Here is a 21,885-nt window from a genome sequence, read left to right on the forward strand (position 1 = left end):
GCCTGTAATTCTGGCCCTCTTTAAATCTCTCTCTTTTTTGGGGTGGGAGTTCCGGCCATGGGGCCTGAACTCTGGGCCTGGGCGCTGTCCCTCAGCTCTTCAGCTCAAGGCTAGCGCTCTACCACTTGAGCCACAGTGCCACTTCCAGCCTTTTTCTTTTTGCTTACGTGGTGCTGAGGAATCAAACCTAGAGCCTCATGCATGAAGACAAGTGCTCTACCACTGAACCACCTTCCCAGCCCTTTAAATCTATTTGAACAAAGTGATTCCAGCTTTAAACCTAATCAGCACTTCAATCAGATTTTCTATTATTTTTTTCTCTAATTACAAGTAAATGTGGAGAGAGAAAGTATTATACAAAAGATGGAATGAATGCTAGACTTAACCAAGCAGAAATAAACAGAGTATTTACATTTTAGGGTAGATTTTTTTTTTCTGGCCGTGGAGCTTGAACTCAGGGTCTGGGCACTGTCTCTGAGTCTCTTTATGTTCAAAGCTAACGTTCTACCAGCACCACTTCCACCTTTTTCTGAGTAGTTTATTAGAGATAAGAGTCTCATAGACTTTCCTGCCTGGGCTGATGTTGAACCATGATCTTCAGGTATCAGCCTCTTGAGTAGCTAGGATTACAGGCATGAGCCACCAGCATCCAGCGGTAGAATTTTTTTTCTTTTTTATCCCAAAGAGAATCTAATTATCAGATGTAAGTCAAGCTGAGCAAGAATCCTAATACTCTTCCCATCCTCCCAAGTCCCTAATCCCTTCAGAAAATAGAGGTCCATAAAGCTGCTGACCTAAGGAATGAGCTAGAGATGCATATATGAGAAACATATAAGCTGGCAGAATCGTTTATATGGGTACAGGGGAGGGGGGGTGATGGCTGCAAAGAAGAAGATGATAATGATCATAGCAGTAATAATACTAATTAATAACAACAACAACAACAATAATAAAATAGCTAATACTATGATACCTATTTTGGGGCAGACACTTTCTAGTTCTTTTTAATTTATTTAATTCTTACAAGAAAATATAAAGGAATTTTTTTTCTTTTGTCTGAGACCAGGACTCAAACTGATGCTTTTGTTCATTGGCTGGCACTCCGCATTCTGATTCAGGCTTCCAATGTCGGAAAAATCTATCTTTACTGTCATTGTACAGTTGGAATGTATATAACTTTTTCCAAGTTTCATAGCTGCTAATGAGTGGAGATGTGACTGGAGCCTAAGTGTTTTCCAGGTTTACACCCTTAACAACTACACCGCTGCTCAACAGCAGAGATTGCTGTTGCAGTTTATGACAGGAAGGAGTCAATCTAACCATTAGATGCTTTCTAGGGACTGGCAGGGACAATTCAAAGAGAAGTAGAACAAGGCCCATTCCTTCTTGTTTCCATGAAGGCAGGGGCCTTGCAGAGAGGGAGTATCTAGAACCAAAGCTCAGAATGACTAATTGTAGGCATGCGGCGACTGATGAGGGATGTGACGAGTAGGAACAGAGTTGAGATTGTCTATGTGATGTGCTGAGCCACAGCAATATGGACCAGTAACCTGAAGCTGCTCTCATTAGTAACCAGATTGTCTATCAAATTTTGCTCTTATCATCAGACAGAACCAAACCAAATGTTTACCATCACGAGAGATGAAGCCAGTAACCCAGGAGTAGGTTCAAGGGAGGATGCTATTCTGAGTGACTAGTGATCCACAGGCCTTAGCCTAGTTATCAGCTGACATTGAAGCCTCCAACCACCTGTCAGGATCTAGGCCTATCAACCAACAGACTCCTGTGGAGAAGATCCTGCTGGAGTCTTGTGAAGAGTATAAGGAATAAACCCATTCTTCCTTGCTGGAAGACTGACTCACAGAGGGACTTTGTCAGATCTTTTCTCCTTTCTGGACCTTCATGTAGTTCCAAAAATGAATAGGACTGGCCTGGTTAGCATCAAGGGGCTTTCCTTCCTCAGATTTTCTTGGTTTTCATTTCGTTTCTAAGGTGCTGAGTCTTGTTGGTCTGGTAAGATTTTAATTTCCTAGGTTTTAGTGGCAAGCTGGCATCTTGTTGCTAAGCAAGGTAGACAAACAGAGACCTTCTGTGATTAGGTTTCCAAGGGCAACCATGGACCACTGTTATTATTGCATTAAGTTTAATTAGCTATGTTAAAGTTTATTCTAACCCATATCCTTTCTCAGAAAGATAAGGACATTGGGCTGTCACAGCAACCATCAAAACCAATATTCTCCTCGTGTCTATATGATACCTGTTTCAGTATCTCCTTTATACCAGGTATCAGATATTCTAAGATGCTAAAGGTTCTTTCGGCTAACAAACTAGGTAATTAAGTACCTAATTTGAGTCAGACCAGATTCTGGGAATGGAATGCACAGAAGAATATGGCTCATTCCTTATCTCTAAGCTCAACCCCAGTGGGATAAGCTGAGAAGGGGTTTCAAAGAGTCTAATAGTCTTTTGAGTTAGAAATGAGCCTTCGTTTCTACGTAAGAGAAGTCTGGATGGATTCCAAGGACAATAAATAGTTTGGTCCAGAAGTTACCTTGGGGATTGAACCCTGCTTCTGCCACATACTGATTGTACTGTCCATCATGGAGCCATGACTCACTTTCTCTGTAGATGAACTAAAGATGAGATCAGTAGCTAACTCATACCATTGTTGTGAGAGGCTCGGGGGGTATACAACTTAACAAATTGCCTACCCACAATGGGTGTCTAACAAATGTGAATGTTAGCACTAACTGTAGTACTAGTCTATCAAAGAGAACTCTATAACAAGTGCTATCAAGAGTAAATTCCTTTTTCATTTTTTTCTTGAGATAGGGTCTTACTATATTTAGTCCTTGCTAACCTTGAATTCTCCATCCTCTTTCCTCAGCCCCCCAAGTACTGGAATTACATGCATGGGCCAAGTACGTTTTCTTATGGTAGTCTCCCAACAATTCTATGGGCTGAGTCTACACTGTCCAAATCTGTATTCATGACTATTGAAAATGCCATTAGTGCAAATGGAACATGCTATCAGTAATAAAATTCACCTTGGATTTTGAAGACTTTTTTCTGAAATATCTCATTAATATTTTAATGTTGATTATATGTAGAAATAATTAACAATTAGATCCATTGACTTAAATAAATTATTAACATTAGTTCCATCTATAAGCCTTTTTTTCATGTGTGGGGAATAGCATTTTTAAATTATGTTTTTATTATTTTTCAGTAGTTGTACAAAGGGGTTGCCCCCCAATAAGTCAATTTATAAGTACAAGGCATCTTGATCCGTGTTACCCTTTTCATCATTCATCATCCAACCCAACCCTCCCCTCAGCGTAAGTACTGAGAAACCAACAAATATACATGCAGCTTGCTTTGTGTTTTATTTGGGGGCAGTAATCTAATAACAGAACTCTGAAATCAATTCATCTAAGCTCAAATATTAATAATATTAATATTGGTCCATTTGCAACAGGGGGGAAATGAGGCTTAGCTCCATGACCTCCCCTGCTCATCTGGCAAGAGGCAGGTTCGGATTTGCGCCAATTGGTCTCCAAAGGCTGTGGTATTCTTCTTTGTTTTGTTCCCTTCCTGTAGGCTAAGCATCCAAGTGTGCTGATGTGGAACTATGAGATAGAAGCTCTATAGGCCTTCTAGAAATTTCTAGCAGGCAAGAAATGCAGGTATGGATAGATGGCGGAGTTGTGCCCATTGATATCTACTCTGCTTTGCGTGCTCTCCATCCTGTAGGGCCTGCTCTTCCTTCATCGAAGCCCCCTAGGCTCCCACGGCAACCTGAAACCTTCTAACTGCCTAGTGGATGGCCACATGCAGGTGAGGCTGTCAGGATTTGGGCTGGGAGAGCTCAAGTATGGCTGCACATGCAGAACTTTCAACGAGGAAACCATCAACTACTCAGGTAACCTCTGACATCCTGGCATCTCTGGCTGGGGGCTGAGTGGTCAAAGGTTTCCTGCACCTTCTTTGCTTCTGATGTTTCCTTGCGCGGGTGCCACAGGTGGGCTGTTCCCTCCAGCTGTCAATATGGGACATGGTCTTTCCATTTTCTTGAACCTCAGCTTCCAGCTTTGCCCGGCAGCTCTGCCTCCACATGAACATAACCTATTGTCTTCCAGAGCTCTACTGGATGGCCCCAGAGCTGTTACGACTTTCAATGGCACCCTGGTCAGGCACCCCAAAGGGAGACATCTACAGCTTCGCCGTTCTCATGAGGGACTTGATTCACCACCAGGGCTGCGGGCCCTTTGAGAATCTTGAGGAGGCACCAGATGGTAAAGATGGGAGATTCTCTGCCCTCGAGCGCTCCGTGCTGTGAACTAGCTTTGAAATGTGTGTCCTTATAGTCTTCTTCATTTATGATTTCTTTCCTTCTTGTTTGGCTCATTTAAAAATTCACATTCCTCCTCAGTTTAGAAAACGAATCACATGGCGGTTGAAGCTGATTTGAGCTGCTAGAGGGAGCCTGAAGGGCTTGTTTGGAGGTTCCAGCTGGAGAGCGCAGCCTTGTGTACCCTTGATGGGAGAGGGATCTTCCTCTATCAGGGGTGGTTATCCTCTTCCGCTGAGCGCTCACCTTCGGGAGGGTACACAGAGAGGATGGGACACCTGTATAACCAGCCAGACCAGCTGAATCAATCCTAGTGAGCCACACATGTTGCAGACAGTTCTAGCTGAGCTAGAGGGATGCTGTTGACATCACTTCTAAAGCTTCTCCCGGGCTTCCTATATGCTTGTTGATTCTAAGTCTTCCCTGTGAGCTACAAAGTCACCAAAGCTCTCCAAATGCTGGCCTCTATGGCCTTCAAGCATTCTCTTACTAGAGCTGTGGTACCGATTACCATGAACTTAGACACATGGAACTGTAGAAATGTTTTCCTTGGTGTTCGAGGTCAGAGTTTAAAAGCAAGGTATTCACCAGGCTCAGCTCCCTTTAGTTGCTCCAGAAAAGATTCCTTTCTCTGCCTCTTCCAGCTTCTGGTGGCTGTTCTGGTCTCTGTCTCCATCTTCACATTGTCTCCACCTCTTTAGGCTTAGCTACTGTGTTAAGGACGTGTATTGTGAATCTGATGGGCCGCATGGGTGATCCAAGATGATCTCTTCAATACAAGATGCCCAGCAATTAATTTTTGTGTGTGTTGGTCGGTCCTGTGGCTCAAACTCAGGGCCTGAGCACTGTCCCTGAGCTCTAGGCTAGTGCTCTACCATTTGAGCCACAGCTGCACTTCCAGCTTTTTTTTTTGGGGGGGGGGGGAGTGGTTAATTAGAGATGAATGTCTCATGGATTTTCCTGCTCAGGCTGGCTCTGATCCCAGCTTCCTCAGAAGCTAGGATAGCAGGCATATACCACTCAGCCCCAACTATTATTTTTAGAAACACTGTTTTCCCAAATCAGGTATCACTGACAGGTTCTGAGAACTAGGGCATGGACATACCTATCTGGAATCACCATTCTGCCACACCTCCCTCATTCTGTCTTCGGTAGCTCACTCATTCAGTCAAACCTTCATGTGCTTCCATAATATCAGGCACATTCTCATGCCCAGACCCTTTGCACATGCTGTTCCCGCTACATGGACATCCCTCACCTCCTATTCTCCTATATTGTCTTATTCTTAAGAACTACAAACGTTTCCATGTTAAGGCTAGGCCCTGCATTATTCATTTGATACCCATTTTGATTATGATTCTCTCTCCCCACATACTATTGCAAGTGGCTGCAGTGACCAGCTCTTTTTTTTTATTTGCACAGAGACTAGATTGATAATCAGGAAATTGAAGGACTAAATATTTTATTTGTTTAAAATGTATGATTGGTGCTGCCCAACTATCCACTTGTGAAGGATATACTTGGATTTATACTTGCTGTGTTGTCTCTTAATACCCGGATCCTTGCCACTGATTTGACATCGCTGGGCTAGGGAGTTGCCTGGAGACTAGGATGTTACAAGCCTATTGTGGAGGTCTATGATGGTGTGCTCAGATAGAGAAGAGGTGTCCGCATGTATGCATGCATGCACATGTGTGTGTATGTGAAGTGCACGCGTGAATTGCTAAGGAAGCCCAGCCTACCTTTCCTGATTTTTCTCTCTCATCTTTTGTGCATTGCCCATCATTTCTAGCCCATTTCTGCGGGACTCTGTCAAATTTCCCCATTAGATTGTGTAGTCCCTGACAACTGATAAAATCAGATGGATATATAATTGCTTTTAAACCAGATTCAAGTTTCAGATTTGTGGCTAAATGAGACAGAGATAAAGCTAATAGTCAAAAAGGGTAACTTAAAATCCAGGCACATCTGAGTTTGGAACCAAGCTGATACACAGATATTCTAGAAGGATCCCTAAGCCCAACTCCCATTTGGTCTTGCCCAATGGAGTGAGGAAAGTCATTAAAGTAAATACATTCTTCCTCATAAAGTCAGCCACCAGCAGGGTCACACGGGCCTGTGTCACTGCAGTGTCACTGTGCGTGCTTAACTTATGGGCAAACCCAGGCTTCTAGTAAGTTCTCGCATGTCTCTACAAATGAACCCCATCCTGGGAACCGAGTAAATTATTAGTCCTCTACACATAGCAGCCCAGTGGTTCTCCAACTCTAGTCCATGTTAGAATCCCACAGAGGCTGCTAAAGGAGAATTGTCCAGTTCCCACTGAGGGTTTCCACTCAGTAGCCATGGGGATGAGGCCTGAGAATGGACATTTCCATCAGGTTCCCAGGAGAGGCATAGTTTGAGGACTGGACTTGGTCTTTTTTGTCCTTGGACCAGCAGTGTCAGCACTACCTGAGACTACTCCAAACCAGCTGTGCTGCAAATGTCTGGATGAGCCCAGACACCAGGCAAGCCTACTCCTTACTGCCAAAGAAAAGAAACAACTGCGCCAAAGTGACTAGTAGACCATTAGAGATGATGGGATGGAAATAACCTGCTATAGGTTACTCAGTACCAAGCCACGTCCACCGGAGTACAGGCCAGTGCTGTCCCGGGTTGCAACATCTGTTGATTCTCAAAACACGTCTTGAGGCTAAATTCAAAAAAAGCATCTGTTTGAGTTGTTGTACAGTTTACTTGGAGTCCTGCTCTATTTATGTGCATTCTTTCAGAATATTTAAGCAGTAAAATGTAGGCTTAAGCTGTATTTTTTTTCTCTTAATAACAAAACTGTAGGCTATAATTTATTCCGATTTCCTTGGATTTTCCTAAGATCCTCTTTCTGTCTCAACATTGCATCCAAGCTCACATTAGTCATCGTGTCTGTTAGGTTTCTGGAAGAATTTCTTAGACTTCCAAGACCTTGATGCTTTTGACATGTATCCGCAGGTATTTTATAGAACGTCTTCCATCTGGAATCTATCTAATGACACTCAGATAGTCACTTCTGATTAGACTGCCATTAAGATCATGTGGGTTTAGAAGGAAGACTACTGACTTAAACCACAACTTCCATCAAATCCAATGTGGCTGTCCTGGCTGGTGTTGACCTTGATCACATGGCTGAGGTGGTGCTTGTTGGTTTTTCTCCTGGGAAGCTGCTCCTGATCTCCCCCTTTCATCCGCCTTCCTTGGAAGGAAACCACTATGGGAAGCCATGTTTACAAGAGGAGGAGAGAAGCTTTGCCTCCTTGAGGAGAGAAATGATTTGGAATTCTCTGTGTCTCTCCGCTCTGTCTACTCCTTCGATCATTTATTGTGATTAGTGTGGACTCGCGAGCATTTGTTTCTACTTTGGGTTATAATATCGAATACTTCTTTATTTTGTTGTTCTCACTGTTCTGTCTCTGGCCCTTCAATTTCACTTGGCATCTGTGTGTCTTTGACACCAAACTGGTGTGTTTTTATTTTGGTTTGCTTTTGAGCACTCCCTTGCTTTCTAGCATTAATTACAAGATGCTCCTGGCTCATCTTGTTATAGCCTCTGTCCCAGTATTAGAGGCATCTTCCCCCTGCCCTCCTCTCCCCCGCACCCCCCAAAAAAGTCATGGCTTCTTTTCTGGGAGAATATTACTAGGAAATAAGACCTAGCTGGGTGCCGGTGGCTCAAGCTGGACACCGGTGGCTCACGCCTATAATCCTAGCTACTCGGGAGGCTGAGTTCTGAGGATTGCGGTTCAAAGCCAGCCCAGGCAGGAAAGTCCGTGAGACTCCTATCTCCAATAAAAACCACTAGAAAACCGGAAGTGGCACATTGGCTTAAACGGTAGAGTGCTCGCCTTGAACTGAAGAGCGCAGGGACAGCGCCTAAGCCCAGAGTTCAAGCCCCATGACCGACAAAAAGAAAAAAGAAAAAGAAATAAGACCTGGTGGCTGGGGTGCATACTGCGACCAGAGTCTCTTTGCTTCTAGACTCTCAGAGGACAGAGCAAGGAAGGTTCGTTTGTATCTCTGAACATATATGTACATGCATATCTGCTCTATAGTTAGATAGACAAGACTTCATGCTGACATCTCCAACTCAAGTCATCAACACTCTGCTTCATCCTAATTGTATTTGCCAACAGTAAGAACTCTAGCTCTGACCTTCTGCCATCTCTTTAGTTTGTTTAATCCTAGTGCATATGGTTTTAGGCTTGTCAACCTTTACAATTCAGTGATTATGAATATCTCCTTGGTCTTTAGGTCTGTGGTCTTACTGCAGAAATTCAGTCAGTCAGCACCTTTTCTCCTCTTCAATAAAGATATGTTATGTGTCTAGAGTTCAGCTACATCCATTTTTCATGATCCGTATTCTGTCTCTGGGTTGTAGTATCTTAAAGTTGGCACTCCTTTAAGGTTGTTGTGTTGTGAAATAATTGGCGGGTCTGTGATTATAGTGTTGTACAGAGGTGCTCCCTTCCCCAAACCCTCATATTTTACCTAGTCAGCCCTCTCTTCTCCCTAGACCTTCATCTACCTTTGATCTGTTTTCTGTCTTTTCCAGGCTGCGGACACAGAATAATACAGTGTATTATAGATTTTACAGACTGCCTTTTTTTTTTCTTTTGGTCAGTCATGGGGCTTGAACTCTGGGCTTGGGAGCTGTCCTTGTGTTCTTCAGTTCAAGTGCTCTACCACTTGAGCTACAGTGCCATTTCTGATTTTATAGTGGTTTATTGGAGATAAGGGGAGGGGATTGGGGGGAGGGGGGGCCACGGGGGAGGGGAGGATGGGAAGGGATGGGAAGGGGAAACAAAGGAGGAGGCTAGAGTCTCATGGACTTTCCTGCCCAGGCTGGCTTTGAACCTTAATCCTCAGATCTCAGCTTCCTGAGTAGCTAGGATTAGAGGTGTGACCCACCGGCACCTGGCTTGCCTTCTCTTTCTTAATGTATATAGCTTATATTCAAGATTCATCCATATCACAGGCCATTCAGTTTCAATTGGCATCTGTGTGTCTTTGACACAAATTGGTGTGTTTTTGTTTTGTTTTATCACAGTACCTTATACCAAAGTATGTCTGCATTATTTTCAAAGCATTATTTTCTTTTACAAACTCTGGGTTAACAGATGTTGGTAGAAGCCAGCGAGGAAGGAAAGATGGTTTACAAGCTTGGGCAGAGGTCGAACATGGTAGTGCTGTTCATTAGCTGTTAAAATTGCTTTATGTAATGTAGTACTCGGAAGGAAAGATTGCCTGATTCAGGGGATTTTCACTACCAAGTACTTGTCCATTCTTGAAATCAGGATTTCAAGAATGAGTCATTTCAAGAAAAACTCAGTTAAAAAATCCTGATTTAGAAACTGATAAACCAAAAAATGTTTCTAGTTTTCAAACCAAACGCTTCATTTTTCTAGCTGAAAAGTATCTGTTAAGATACTCAGACTTCTCTGGAGTTCTAAGCTGTTCCATTTATTTAAAAATTCAGTTTCCAAATTTCAAGAGCACAATGACTGTTTGAAGGGAAGCGTAGCAAATGGCGAGACACAGACATTTGGTTACCTAAACCCCAAGTGAATTTCAGAAATCATCAGGCGAATCCAAGACCCCAGGGCATCTGTCCCACTGCGACCATCCCTGTCTGAGGAGAAAGGCAGCGAAAAGATCATAGTCCTGGTGAGGGCATGCTGGGATGAGTCCCCACAGAAAAGACCCCCTCTCCCTTCCATCAAGAAGATGCTACGAGAAGCCAGTCCCAAAGGGTGAGTGGATTCAGCGGTCTATTGTCAGCTCTTCTTTAGGGGAGGGGAATGTTCTCGTGGGACCTTGAGCTGGAGTTGGGCTTCATGGTGGCCCCATGGTTCTTGGTAGAAGACAATAACATCTGAGTTCTTTTAAAGCCATGTGAGCATACTAGATGGTATGCTGGGCAAGCTGGAAGTGTATGCTAACCACCTGGAGGAAGTGGTAGAAGAGAAGACCAGCCAATTGAGGGCAGAAAAGAGGAAGGTGGAGAAGCTTCTGTGCACAATGTTGCCCAGGTATTCTGGGAGAAACTTGGTGGGGAGGGGCGGGGAGATGGGAACAAAGGGAGAAGAACAGCTTGATTGTGGACTAGTTTCAAGAGCAGGAATTATTTCCAGTGTTATTTACCTAAAGTGATGCTAAACTCTTATAGACTGGGCAAATATTTTTTTTTAATTTAGTACAATTTGCTAAGGGAAATAGAGGCAACCCCTGCTGAATCTATCTGTAGGAATCCTAAGTGTAGTAGTTTGTCATGTGGGAGGTAGTAGAAACAACAATGGCAAAGCCGCCACTAGATGGCAGTCGACTCTCACGAGTCTGATAAATTACTAACATTACAATTGTTACCTCTGCACAGCACAATATGTACCCCATCCTTCAGATTCAAATATTGCTTTGTTTTTTGGTTCTGTTTTCACCTATGCATTTTTAGAAGAAGCATTATACTAAATATTATACATAATCCTTAGTAGAAGCATTTGCTGTTAGAATTCATACACGTGTTGGCCTAGGGGTCAACGAAGAGGGGCAGGGATTTGACTGTGCTGGTAACGTGAGATTGGTTGATGGACACAACAATATTGATTTGTGGATTGGTGAATGATTGCATTCACTTTCACATCTGCAGTTCAAATCTTCACCAGCTCTATAGCCAGGAGTGGAAAACGAGACATTTTCAATGAGAACCCCCTTTTTGTCTATTCCCCGTGACTTATATTGACCAAGGTGAGCCCTTCTTTAGAGAAAATACAGGTAATGACTGGAGGTTAAAGGAATTCCTCCAGATGATAGGTTTTGCTAACCAAACACCTAGCCCTGCGAAGACAAAGGACCTAGGAAGGCAGCTTTGTAGGAACTCTGAAGAAGATGAGAGATACAAGATCCTGTTTAGAAACAACCTCTTCCTCTGGTTTCAGCTTCATTGCGGAGCAACTCATAGCTGGAGAGTCTGTGGAACCAGAACATTTTGAGTCCGTGACGATTTTCTTCTCAGACATTGTCGGATTCACAAAACTGTGTTCTCTCAGCTCTCCCTTGCAAGTCGTGAAGCTCCTTAATGACCTGTACAGTTTGTTTGATCACATCATACAAACCTATGATGTGTATAAGGTGAGACTTTCGGTTTTGGACTGTGAAGAATGTGTGTTCTTTGTCAGTCATTGCTGGGGCCTGATTGAGGTGCCCTCACTCACCGCCCCCTCCCCACCATAAGCAGGGAGAAAGACCCCATTCCATCCTGGCTGTTCATCTTCATTCATGGCAAAGATTCCTTATGCTATTCCTGCTTGTCTTCTTGGAAGAGGGTTGGAATACTCATGGATGCATGTGCTTGTCTAGAGCCACATCTGCTCCCTTCCATTATTTGAACCTCTCAGTAAATGAATCCCTAAAGAGGCATTAATTAACCTTCTGCTGAATAACTCCTCCTTTTTCCTCCCAAACAGGCTTCCTCCATGTATGGAGAAGCTTTCAAAGATGCCTTTGCATCCAGTGCAGGTCTTGCTTCTGTTGTGATGATCCTTAGCAAAATTCAGGGTAATGAGAGACTTGTTAAAGGGAAAATCTAAAGGGGAGGTAGTAACAGTCACCTGACTGGCACACTACAATGGAGAACGATGAATATGGTTACCCAGAGTGAAGAAGAGTCTAGGAGGACAGCAGAGCAGCAACAGCCTGCCTTTATCCGCGTGGTGAGCAGAGGGCTGTGTTGTGTTCATCTCCGACTTTTCCAGTGGAGTCAGACCAGGGCTTGTGGGACAGCACTATAGGATCATGTTCACACTTACCCGGTGGGCAGTCTCCACTGCACCTGCTCCGACCGTGATCCCAGGTCTCTGCCTGGGAGAGCTGGAGAGCAAAGGGGACATATCCCGGTTAGCCCCTAGCATCCATGACAAACAATGGCACGATTCAAGCGTGAAAGGGTGGGATGCATCACCAGGCCCAACAATAACTGAACCCACCCTGCCTGGGACAGCACCACCTGAGGTTTCCCATTGGGAGTTGCTTTTCCAGTGATGCTTTGTGTGTGTGGATATTACAGCTGGTTTGTAATGTCTCATGGTACGGAGAAGTGGCCCAGAAGCAGATTGGAATTGTCCAATCATTGACATTATTATTATTATTTTGTAATTTTGGGGTCACCATCAGCTTCAAGCTAGTGCTTGAAATCACAGCTTCCCATGTCATCTCTTGTATTCTACCAAATACAGTTCTATCTGCAAAAGGTTGAGCATTAAGCTTCTGCTCATCATTAGCTTCTCTGTTGTGGTGGAAGATCTGAAAGCTGATCTTATGTAAGGGATTGTGGGATAAGGGGCTGTCTCTATACATATCAATATGGTATGTGTGGTGTGCGACTGCATGGAGCCCTTGTTGAGAGTGAAATGGTTTCTCCTTGCTGCCTGGCTAGCAGGTGCTGGCCTTGGGCTGGGGAAATAGGCTCAGATTTTGAAGGCCCACCCAGTGGCTGTGGTGAGGAGGGCTTGGGAGCAGAAGGCTTTTCCAAGGGGTGAGGAAGAGACCAGACGTGAACTCATGTGGGTTAGAGGTCAGCGAGAGTGATGCTCAAAGCCAGGGTTGGTAATGACCCTACTTCCATCTCCCTCTACCCGCCATCTCCCTCAGGGAAGAGTACGTTGGCTCTGTCACTGTGCTTTCAGGTGGAAACCATTGGAGACGCATACATGGTGGCCAGCGGGCTGCCCATTCGCAATGGCAGCCGGCATGTGCAGGAGATTGCCACCATGGCCTTGCACGTCCTCAGTGCCACCATCCACTTCCAGATCGGACACATGCCTGAGGAGAAGCTCAAGCTCCGGATCGGGCTCCACACAGGTATTCAGAACAGAGGGCAGGTGGCCTTGGAACAAAGGCCTCTGAATAGCGGCTGGAAGGGAGGGTTTGTCCCCGCCCCCCTTCCTAGGCCTGCAGCCATGGAAAGGTAGCAACCTCAGGTGATGTCTTTGTGCATGTATTTCTGGTTAGCTGAGTGGCATGGTAGAAATAAGGACACATAGTGAGTCAGACATGTTTTGAGACAAAAGTAAAGAGGACAAAAAGCAGGACAGGTCTCTTGGGTTGCTTTTCTTTCATGTGTCCGTGTCAGTCTCCTTGGTGAGTTCTCTTTTGATCAAAGCGTAGGCATGAGGCCTGTGTAGTACAAAACCTACTTGGTTTAATACTTTTTCTGTCACTGTTTTGAAATTCTTAAAACTTTCTGAGCAGAGAGCCTGATATTCTTCACTTTGCACTGGGCCCTGAAAATGATGCACTGGGTGCACCCTCCTTCCTGACCTTCACGTCTCCACAGACGTGAAACCTGATTTCCCGCCAGCATTAAATAGTCCCACGTTGGTGCTTTAATTAGGCTTTCTTGACATCTGTAGTTCATGTATAACATGATAACATGGTCATTCATGCATTGATTCTGAGTTTTCCTCAGGAAGGAAATGGGGTTCTCTCCATTGCTCTATGGAAACACCAAATGTAGTATCAAGTTCTGCCACAAGAGGACACTTGTTGAATACTTATTGACTGGCTTTGTTGGCTTGCTATGCAGCCAGGAGCCTAGCGGTGGAAATACTAATAGTCAGGCTCATGAATTCTTCCCTCCATAGGCCCTGTGGTGGCTGGCGTAGTAGGAATCACCATGCCCAGATACTGTCTGTTCGGAGACACTGTGAACATGGCATCCAGGATGGAAAGCAGCAGTTTGCGTGGGTATCACTTACTTTACAGCTCTCGCTGAAGGTGAACGCAGCACCGGCTGCCCCTTCTGGCTCTCATCTTTAAGCAGAGGATGTTTGTAGAGGACACATTTGCATTTGTATATCCGGTTTCTTGTTGCTTCTCTGGAAGATAAGATCAGCATCTGCATGAGACTCACCAATCATAAGCTGTACAGACAGGGCTTTACACTGCATTCTCATGGGAATTATGTAAACAAGCATGGCCTTCTCCTTCCAAGACTTTCTACTTTAAACAAATACACACACACAAAGAAATCAGTTAAACAAAAGAGGAGAAGTTGAGAAGATTTTCTGCATGGAGTTATTGCCCACAGAGTAACTATTTAACTTTACTGTTGTATCTTATAGGCAACTGTAGAAACAAGTGAATGAATGAACACAGCCACATTCCAATATAACTTTATTTGCAAACAATACAAATGCATGATATGGTGGTAATTTTCTTTACCCTGATGTACAGTATATTGCTGGTGGAGCACAAGCTATATGACTAAGAACTCTAGGAATAGATCACATTCTTCTTGCTTTATAATAAATTCATTGTGTTGACTATCATTAGATACATGAATGTTATTTATCAATGGAGAAACAGAAAAAAGAATTAATAATTTGAATTTTGAAGAGTTTGTATGTTAACACTGTTTAGAATTTATAGATCACACACAAACACATACATACAAATTGTCTCCCTCTGATGACTTCATTGTCTAAGTTAACCAACCACAACAAGTATAGATTCAAACCCTCAGTTTGTAAGGAAAGATTTCCAGAACAAGTTCAGAAGGTGATTGTTTATGTAGCTTCTGCACTTGATCACATTTTTTTAATGTGTGGGTGCTGATCCTGGGGCTTGAACTACTCAGGGCCTGGACACTGTCCTAAAGCTGTTTTGTCCAACATTGGCACTCTACAACTTGAGTCACATCTCTAGTTCCAGATTTTTTGTGGTTAATTGGAGATAAGAGTCTCATAGACTTTCCTGAAGGGCTGGCTTCTAATTTTGATCCTCAGATCTCAGCCTCCTGAGTAGCGAGGATTACAGGCGTGAGACACTGGTGCCCAGCTTATAGCCAGTATTTTCAGCAATATGTCCCAGGGAATCCCTGGAAGTTTGAGGAGCCCAGGGATTCCCCGCCCTCAAGGATTACCAGCACTGCCTTTTGTTGTGAAGCTGAACATGCTAAATTTGAGCAGGTCTCTCCGAGGAGGGCCCCCATAGTTTATAATCTCAGCCTAAAGGGGCCCAGATTTCAGACATCCTTTGTGCTTTGTTTCATGAGAGGTCCTGAGGGATCAAAGAACTGGCATAGAGGAGCTTCCCCATCCAAAGCAGCCTCCCCACACTGACTGGCTCTCTCTCCGATGAGGTGATAAGTAGACAATGATTGGTTTCTGGCAGCCCTCCGGATCCATGTCTCTCAGAGCACTGCAGGTGCCCTGCTGACCACGGGAGGATACGATTTGCAAAGGAGAGGCTCCATCCAAGTCAAGGTAAGACCCAGCCAGCTCTGTCTTACTCTCCCGATTAGGGTCCTAATGGACAGATGGAGGAATTCAGTGGGGAGAATAAATCTCCACATTGTGGTGCATGGGAGCCTCATACGCCTCTCTTGGGAGTCTTAAACACTGCATCAGCTGCCTTTAGAGAGGGCTGGGAGGGCTCTCAAACATGGGATGTCCAACAGAAAACATATCAGCTAGCACCTTGACTGGCTCCTTACACAGGCCTCCCCTCTCTCCACCACAATAGCCCTCAGCCCCACCCGAGCACCCACCGCAGCATCACCCACAAAGCAACAGCAAGCACCAGGATTGAAGATTCCTGAAGCCCATGGGTTTGGTCTTGGAGAGATTAGGAACACATCTGTACTTGCAACACATACCTCATCCATTGTCCTACCTTCTCTGTCCTGGCATCTGTCTGTCATGGAAGCACAATCTGACACCAGGACACAGTCTTATCCTTCCCTTCTGATTGTCCTTCCCCAGGGTGAGGGAAGGGGCCAGCTGCTCTCCTTTGCTCCTCTTGGACATGTGCATAGGGGAGTGGTGGTTGGTCAGATGACACTGGCTGTTTGCGTGGGGGGGGGGGGGGGGAGGGGGAGGTGGCAGCCCAGAGAAAGCAGTGAAGAAAAGCCAGCTTCCTTCCTTCCTTCCTGGTGTGCTGAGTGTGGCCTGGGTGTGCTGTAGTTCATCAACTGAGCTCAGGAATGCAGAAGACCTTTGGGAAAGGCCGCCATGGATGCCTAGATGGGAATCCTGTCCCATTCCTTCCTAGCTGACTGGTTTGGAGATTTGGTTTTGTCACCTCTAAAAAATATGGGGGGCTGGGAAGGTGGCTCAGTGGTAGAGCGCTTGCCTTGCATGCATGAGGCCCTGGGTTCGATTCCTCAGCACCACATAAACAAAAAGAAAAAAGCCAGAAGTGGCGCTGTGGCTCAAGTGGTAGAGCACTAGCCTTGAGCTGAAGAGCTGAGGGACAGCACCCAGGCCCAGAGTTCAGGCCCCACAACCGGACCCCCCCCACAAAAAAAAACCAAACAAACAAATAAAAAATATGGGGATGGTGCTAAACACTGTGAAGCTTACATGTAAAAAATATGGGAGTGATGCTTTAGCTGGTACTCAACTTATATTGAGACTTTGAAGCTGAGTGCCAGTGGCTTATACCTATAATCTTAGCTTTTCAAGACGCTGAGGTCTAGCGCATCATGGTGCAAAAAGTCAATCCAGGCAGAAAAAAAGCCTGTGAGATTCCATTTCTGAGTATATCATCAAAAAGCTAGGCTGGAGGCATGACTCAGGTAGTATAGTGTCTGCCATGGGCAAGAAAGTCAAGTGAGAGCTTGAGGCCTTGAGTTCAAGCTTTGGTACTGGCATAAAATTGGTGCTGCTGCTGCTGCTGATGATGATCAGTGATGGTGATGATGAGTTTAATTGATTTTACTAGTTTTTAAATGTGTGTGTGTGTGTGTGTGTGTGTGTGTGTGTGTGTGTGTGTGTGTGTGTGTGTGATGTGTTCAAACAAACAACTCTACCAGGACATGGCTTATTAAGAAGGCCCGAGGAAATCATCAGTATTTCTTCTACAGGAAGGCCTTTTCCTCCTCACACAGATCATCTGCTGATGTAACAAACAAGGCAGGCCTGGCCAGCCTGCCCATGCCCCACCCCTTCCCCCCTGTGATTTAGCAGCACCTCCTCTGCCTCCCACAGGGCAAAGGAGAACAGACAACTTTCTGGTTGAAAGGCAAAGAAGGCTTCACGAACCCACTCCCTGAGTTTACTGAGGAAGAAGCTTTTGTCCCACAGATCCTGTGAGGTGGGTACTATCTTCTGAGATGGTTGAAAAATCACATGACAGTTTGTGGGGTGCCAGCAGACCTATCCAACCTTGGCTGAGACACAACCCATAACCCCCACCCAGAGATGCAGTTCTGGAGTATTGAATCAATCCCCCACTAGGGGGAGCTATTTAGCTGACTGCCTCCTCCTGTCCCACCTTTGTCCCCAGCCTCCATTTCAATGAATTACAGGACCTCCACCCCCCCTCCACACTTTAAATTTTTAAGTAGTTGTACAAAGGGGTTTCAATTCAAGATGACAGTTTATGGGTGCAATGAGTGATGTCCATTTGGATGGGTGGAGTAAGTCCCAAGAGTGCCAGTAAGCCTACCCTAGTCACCAGACATCTCCAGCCCAATAACTCCCATTGCAGTGAACACATTTCACTGTGAGAGACAGGAAGGGAAGGTGGAACCTGGGCCCCGGACCACCCCACCTCTCCCTCACAAAGTGACTGCCCTTCAAACTTGGCTGCTTATTTCCCTAGAAGCTGAAATCAGAAAGCACCTCAGGATGTGTTCAGCAACAAGGCTGTAAGGTGTGAGCAAGCCTACAAGTCCAGCAACACCAGGGCTAGACAAGACGCTTTGACAGCCTTCTCCAGAGACCTGCTCTGGCTTCCCGTGAGCACAGTGACTTCACGAGGATCACGTCCTGTTCTCAGTTTATTGCTCAATTTCTTTTCCACCCACGCTTGCTTGCATCAGGGCTTGAATTTGCGGGGGGGATTTCCCATCCGTGTATCAAGAGCTAATTTTTAACATTTTCATTAGCATCTCCTAGTTGTACAGGGGGGAGTTTTATTTTGTTTTTTCCACGCATACATTGAATGCACCCTGATCAAATTTACTCCACTCGCCTCCCTTCCCCCTCTCTTAGTACAGCTTCAATGGGTGGCACTGCTGTTTGCATACAAGTATATAAAATAGTTTGAGCAAGTGACCCTCCTTCCCTGTCTTTCTTCCCACTGGTCCCCCCTCCCTTCCCTGCCTCCCAGAACCAGTTTTACATTCCTGTCATTGACTTTGTTTTAGCATGTATTAATTGTACAAAGGGGTTTTACTATGGTATGGATTATATTATACTTTGATCAGATTGACATGTATATATTGTGCTCTAACCAGATTAACCCCTCTATTGCTGTCTTATTTGTGTCTCTCCAGTCTTTTATTATTCAACAATGTGCAGTGGCTTCCTTTTGCCATCTTTATACATGGATGCAATGTATTTCAGTATAATTTACCCTTCATTATTTTCTGTCTCTCTCTTCATTCCCCTTCATCTCCCCAAACAGTCCCACAATGGCCTGGTGTTCTATCTATATGTCTGTTGATATCTATATCTTTTAGGTCTAGTTTCTCCAGTGAGAGAAACTTTGACCTTTGCCCTCCTGAACCTAGTTCACTTGACTTAACGCGATGTTGTCCTCTTCTATGGATTTCTGGGAAAGTGATGGAGTTTCATTCTTCTTTATGGCTGGATACTACTTGATGGTGTGAATATATACCATGTTTTGTTTATCCATTCACTAGTTGTAGGGTATGTGGGCAGTTTCTACAATTTGATTATTGTAAATAGTGCTGCAATAAACATGGGTGTTTATTGTGCTTCACATAGTCTTTGGTTTATATTCCTAAGAGTGGTCTTGCTGGATCATATGTTAGTCCTATTTTCAAGTTTTTGAGCAGACTCCATGCTGATTTCCATAGCGGTTGCACTAATCTACATTCTCACCAACAGTATAACAGGGCTCCATTTTCCCCCCATGCCCTCACCAGCCTTTATTGTTTGTGTTCTTTATAGTCATTCTGCCTACCTCAGAGTTGTTGTAACTTGCATTTCCTTTATGATCAGAAATGTTGACCATTTCTTCATGTGCTTATCAGACATTTATGCTTCTTTGAAAACTGTCAGTTCAGTTCATTTGCCCAAAAGTTAATTGGGTTCTTGAGTCTTTGGGCATTTAGTTTTTTGAGCTCCAGTACATTCTGGCTATCAATCCCTTGTCAGATGTGGCAAAGATGTTCTCCCATTCTGCAGGCTTTTGAAGAGTTTATTGATTAAAATTTTAAACAAAAATGTACCTATCCATTCCTGTGATGGTTATTTTCTCTACACACACACACACATCTCCATGTGGTTCTATTCAGTACATCTTTTAGTGGATTCACTGAGCAGACGGGTTTAAAGTACTTCTTTCTTCACATGTAATTTTCTCGTATCCACATAGCTTCTGTCTGAATATGAATGAAACGCTGAATTTGGGACCTTTTCCCATGACTGATCATGTGAAAACAAAGGCCACCAGTTAGCCAGTTTTTCCTGCTGGCTATTTGAGTTGCCTTTATAGAGATATTGGTGAATACTCTGTTGGGACACAAACTACCTTTGGATTTATTCCTCAATAAACTTGATACCAAATTTCATAAATGGCTTGGTGGGATTTTTGCCTTTGTTCAGGAAGCAGGACAGTAAATCAGAGTTAAGCAAAGGTGCTTTCCCAAGTGATCCATCATCAGTGAGACTCTAAGCATTACCAGATCAGTATTTCACTTTGCCCCTGAAGTGGATGGCTGAATTCTACAACCTTTACAGTTCTGCTCCCTCCTTCCCTTCCTTCCTCCTTCCTTCCTTCCTTCCTTCCTTCCTTCCTTCCTTCCTTCCTTCCTTCCTTCCTTCCTTCTCTTTTTTCCTTCCTTCCTTCCTCTCTTCCTTCCTTCCTTCTTTCCTTCATTCCATCCTGACTGTTGGTCATAGGGCTTGAATTTAGGGCCTGGGCACTGTCCCTGAGTACTTTTGCTAAAAGCTAGCACTCTACCACTTTGAGCCACAGCACCATTTCCAGTTTTCTGGTGGTTAATTGGAGATAAGAGTCTTATGGCGTTCCTGCCCAGGCTAGCTTCAAACCACGATCCTCAGAACTCAGCCTCCCAAGTAACCAAGATTTTCTTCTTCTGTCAACCAGGATACCTAAGGGAGTGTTTACTTTTCCTCCTTCTCTGAAGGTCTGTTTGGCACTAATGAGAATTTACAAGAGAGATTGACTTGTGGGTGCTTTCTCTTAATCCATCAGTAGAGAGGTCATGAGATTCAAATGGCATAGTGCTGCTGGCTAACCTTGGGCCAGAACACATACTCTTGCTGGCTTTATAGACAAGGATGACCCAAGAGATCCTTTCCCACCAAGGCTCATCATCTACAATGACTTAATCACCTCCACCTTGAGTGGGCTTCCAGCACTGGTGTGGTTGAAGAATAAATGTAAGATGGAAACACTGGAAGTCTTCAGTAAGGGTGAGTCTAAGCAGCCCTGTTTGTGGAGCCCCTGGAAATGGACTTTCACCATGATATATTAATACTGCAAACTATAGTCATGGATTTATTTATTTTAAGGCATTTTATTTATTCCATAGCACCCATGAGAGACACAAGGTCATAAAACATGATAAAATGAAACAAAACTAATGCAACATCATGTTAAACTCTGATATCCAAAATTTATGAATTTGGCTATTTAAATTTTTTTTGACTAGAATCAATAAACCATATCTTCTATCCTTCGTGACTACAAAAATCTCCAAATTTACAGAAGGAAGAGATCCCAAACATCAGCTTAGAGACCAACCTTAGAAAGCACTGCATTATTTATCTCTAGCCTATGGCTCAGCAAACTTATACTTCATGTCACCAGAGATTCAATAACTAGCTTAATTTCTGAATTCACTAAAGCAAATTATAAAAAGAATCAAACTGTAGATCTTAAGACTTCTCAAATACATGAAATATAGTATGCAGAAACATGTGATTTCAAATTGTAAGTCTAATTCAATTTGCATAATAAAAAACCCAGAATTCAGTCTTATTCTGTCACACTGTAGTCAGTTCTCTGCCACGGTTGGTTCATTCCGTGTTCACGCTGTTGACAAATGTTCCTCACTGATATCAGTACTCTAGAACATGAGGTGGAGGTGGGGTGGAAAGGGACGTCCTAAGGGCATGCTACCATATAATTTCATCGGGCCATGTTTGCATTTGTGTTTCTGATTGCTGTTAGCTCCATTCCTGTGGTCATATGACAGGTATAGACACTTGCCTGAATGTTTTAGGTAAAAGCTAAATGAGTTTGAACCATTCTGTATGAAGGAAGATTTCTTAGAGCAAATGAGAAAGGTAACAGAGGCACTGAACATCATAAGGTATCTCGTAAGACTGAGTCACCAAGCTGAGAAAGACCTATGCTGAGGGAATTGCTCCTTCCATTGTCAGGGGCAAGTTCATTTCATTTAGCCAGTACTGCGTTGCTATATAAAATTGATGACTTTTATTCCTTTTGTAGTTTTCTCCTATTTAAGTTTGCATCTTTTGAAATATCTATCCACTATAGGA

General features: G+C 44.0%; 1 protein-coding gene across 1 annotated transcript in view; it reads left to right on the plus strand.

Moving 5' to 3' along the window:
* The window catches only part of LOC122115836 (guanylate cyclase 2G-like), a 37,427-nt gene extending 19,952 nt beyond the window's left edge, over positions 1 to 17,475 (plus strand). Inside the window, exons 13-21 of the mRNA XM_042689399.1 lie at positions 3,754 to 3,922; positions 4,140 to 4,295; positions 9,960 to 10,137; positions 10,276 to 10,416; positions 11,320 to 11,512; positions 13,066 to 13,240; positions 14,023 to 14,121; positions 15,554 to 15,645; positions 17,371 to 17,475. Of these exons, the coding sequence (XP_042545333.1) occupies positions 3,754 to 3,922; positions 4,140 to 4,295; positions 9,960 to 10,137; positions 10,276 to 10,416; positions 11,320 to 11,512; positions 13,066 to 13,240; positions 14,023 to 14,121; positions 15,554 to 15,645; positions 17,371 to 17,475 (1,308 nt within the window). The remainder of the gene's footprint in view (positions 1 to 3,753; positions 3,923 to 4,139; positions 4,296 to 9,959; positions 10,138 to 10,275; positions 10,417 to 11,319; positions 11,513 to 13,065; positions 13,241 to 14,022; positions 14,122 to 15,553; positions 15,646 to 17,370) is intronic.
* Positions 17,476 to 21,885: the final 4,410 nt, after the last annotated feature.

Source organism: Dipodomys spectabilis, unplaced genomic scaffold (genome assembly GCF_019054845.1).
Source record: "Dipodomys spectabilis isolate Male_0828 unplaced genomic scaffold, ASM1905484v1 ptg000125l, whole genome shotgun sequence".
Taxonomy (NCBI): domain Eukaryota; kingdom Metazoa; phylum Chordata; class Mammalia; order Rodentia; family Heteromyidae; genus Dipodomys; species Dipodomys spectabilis.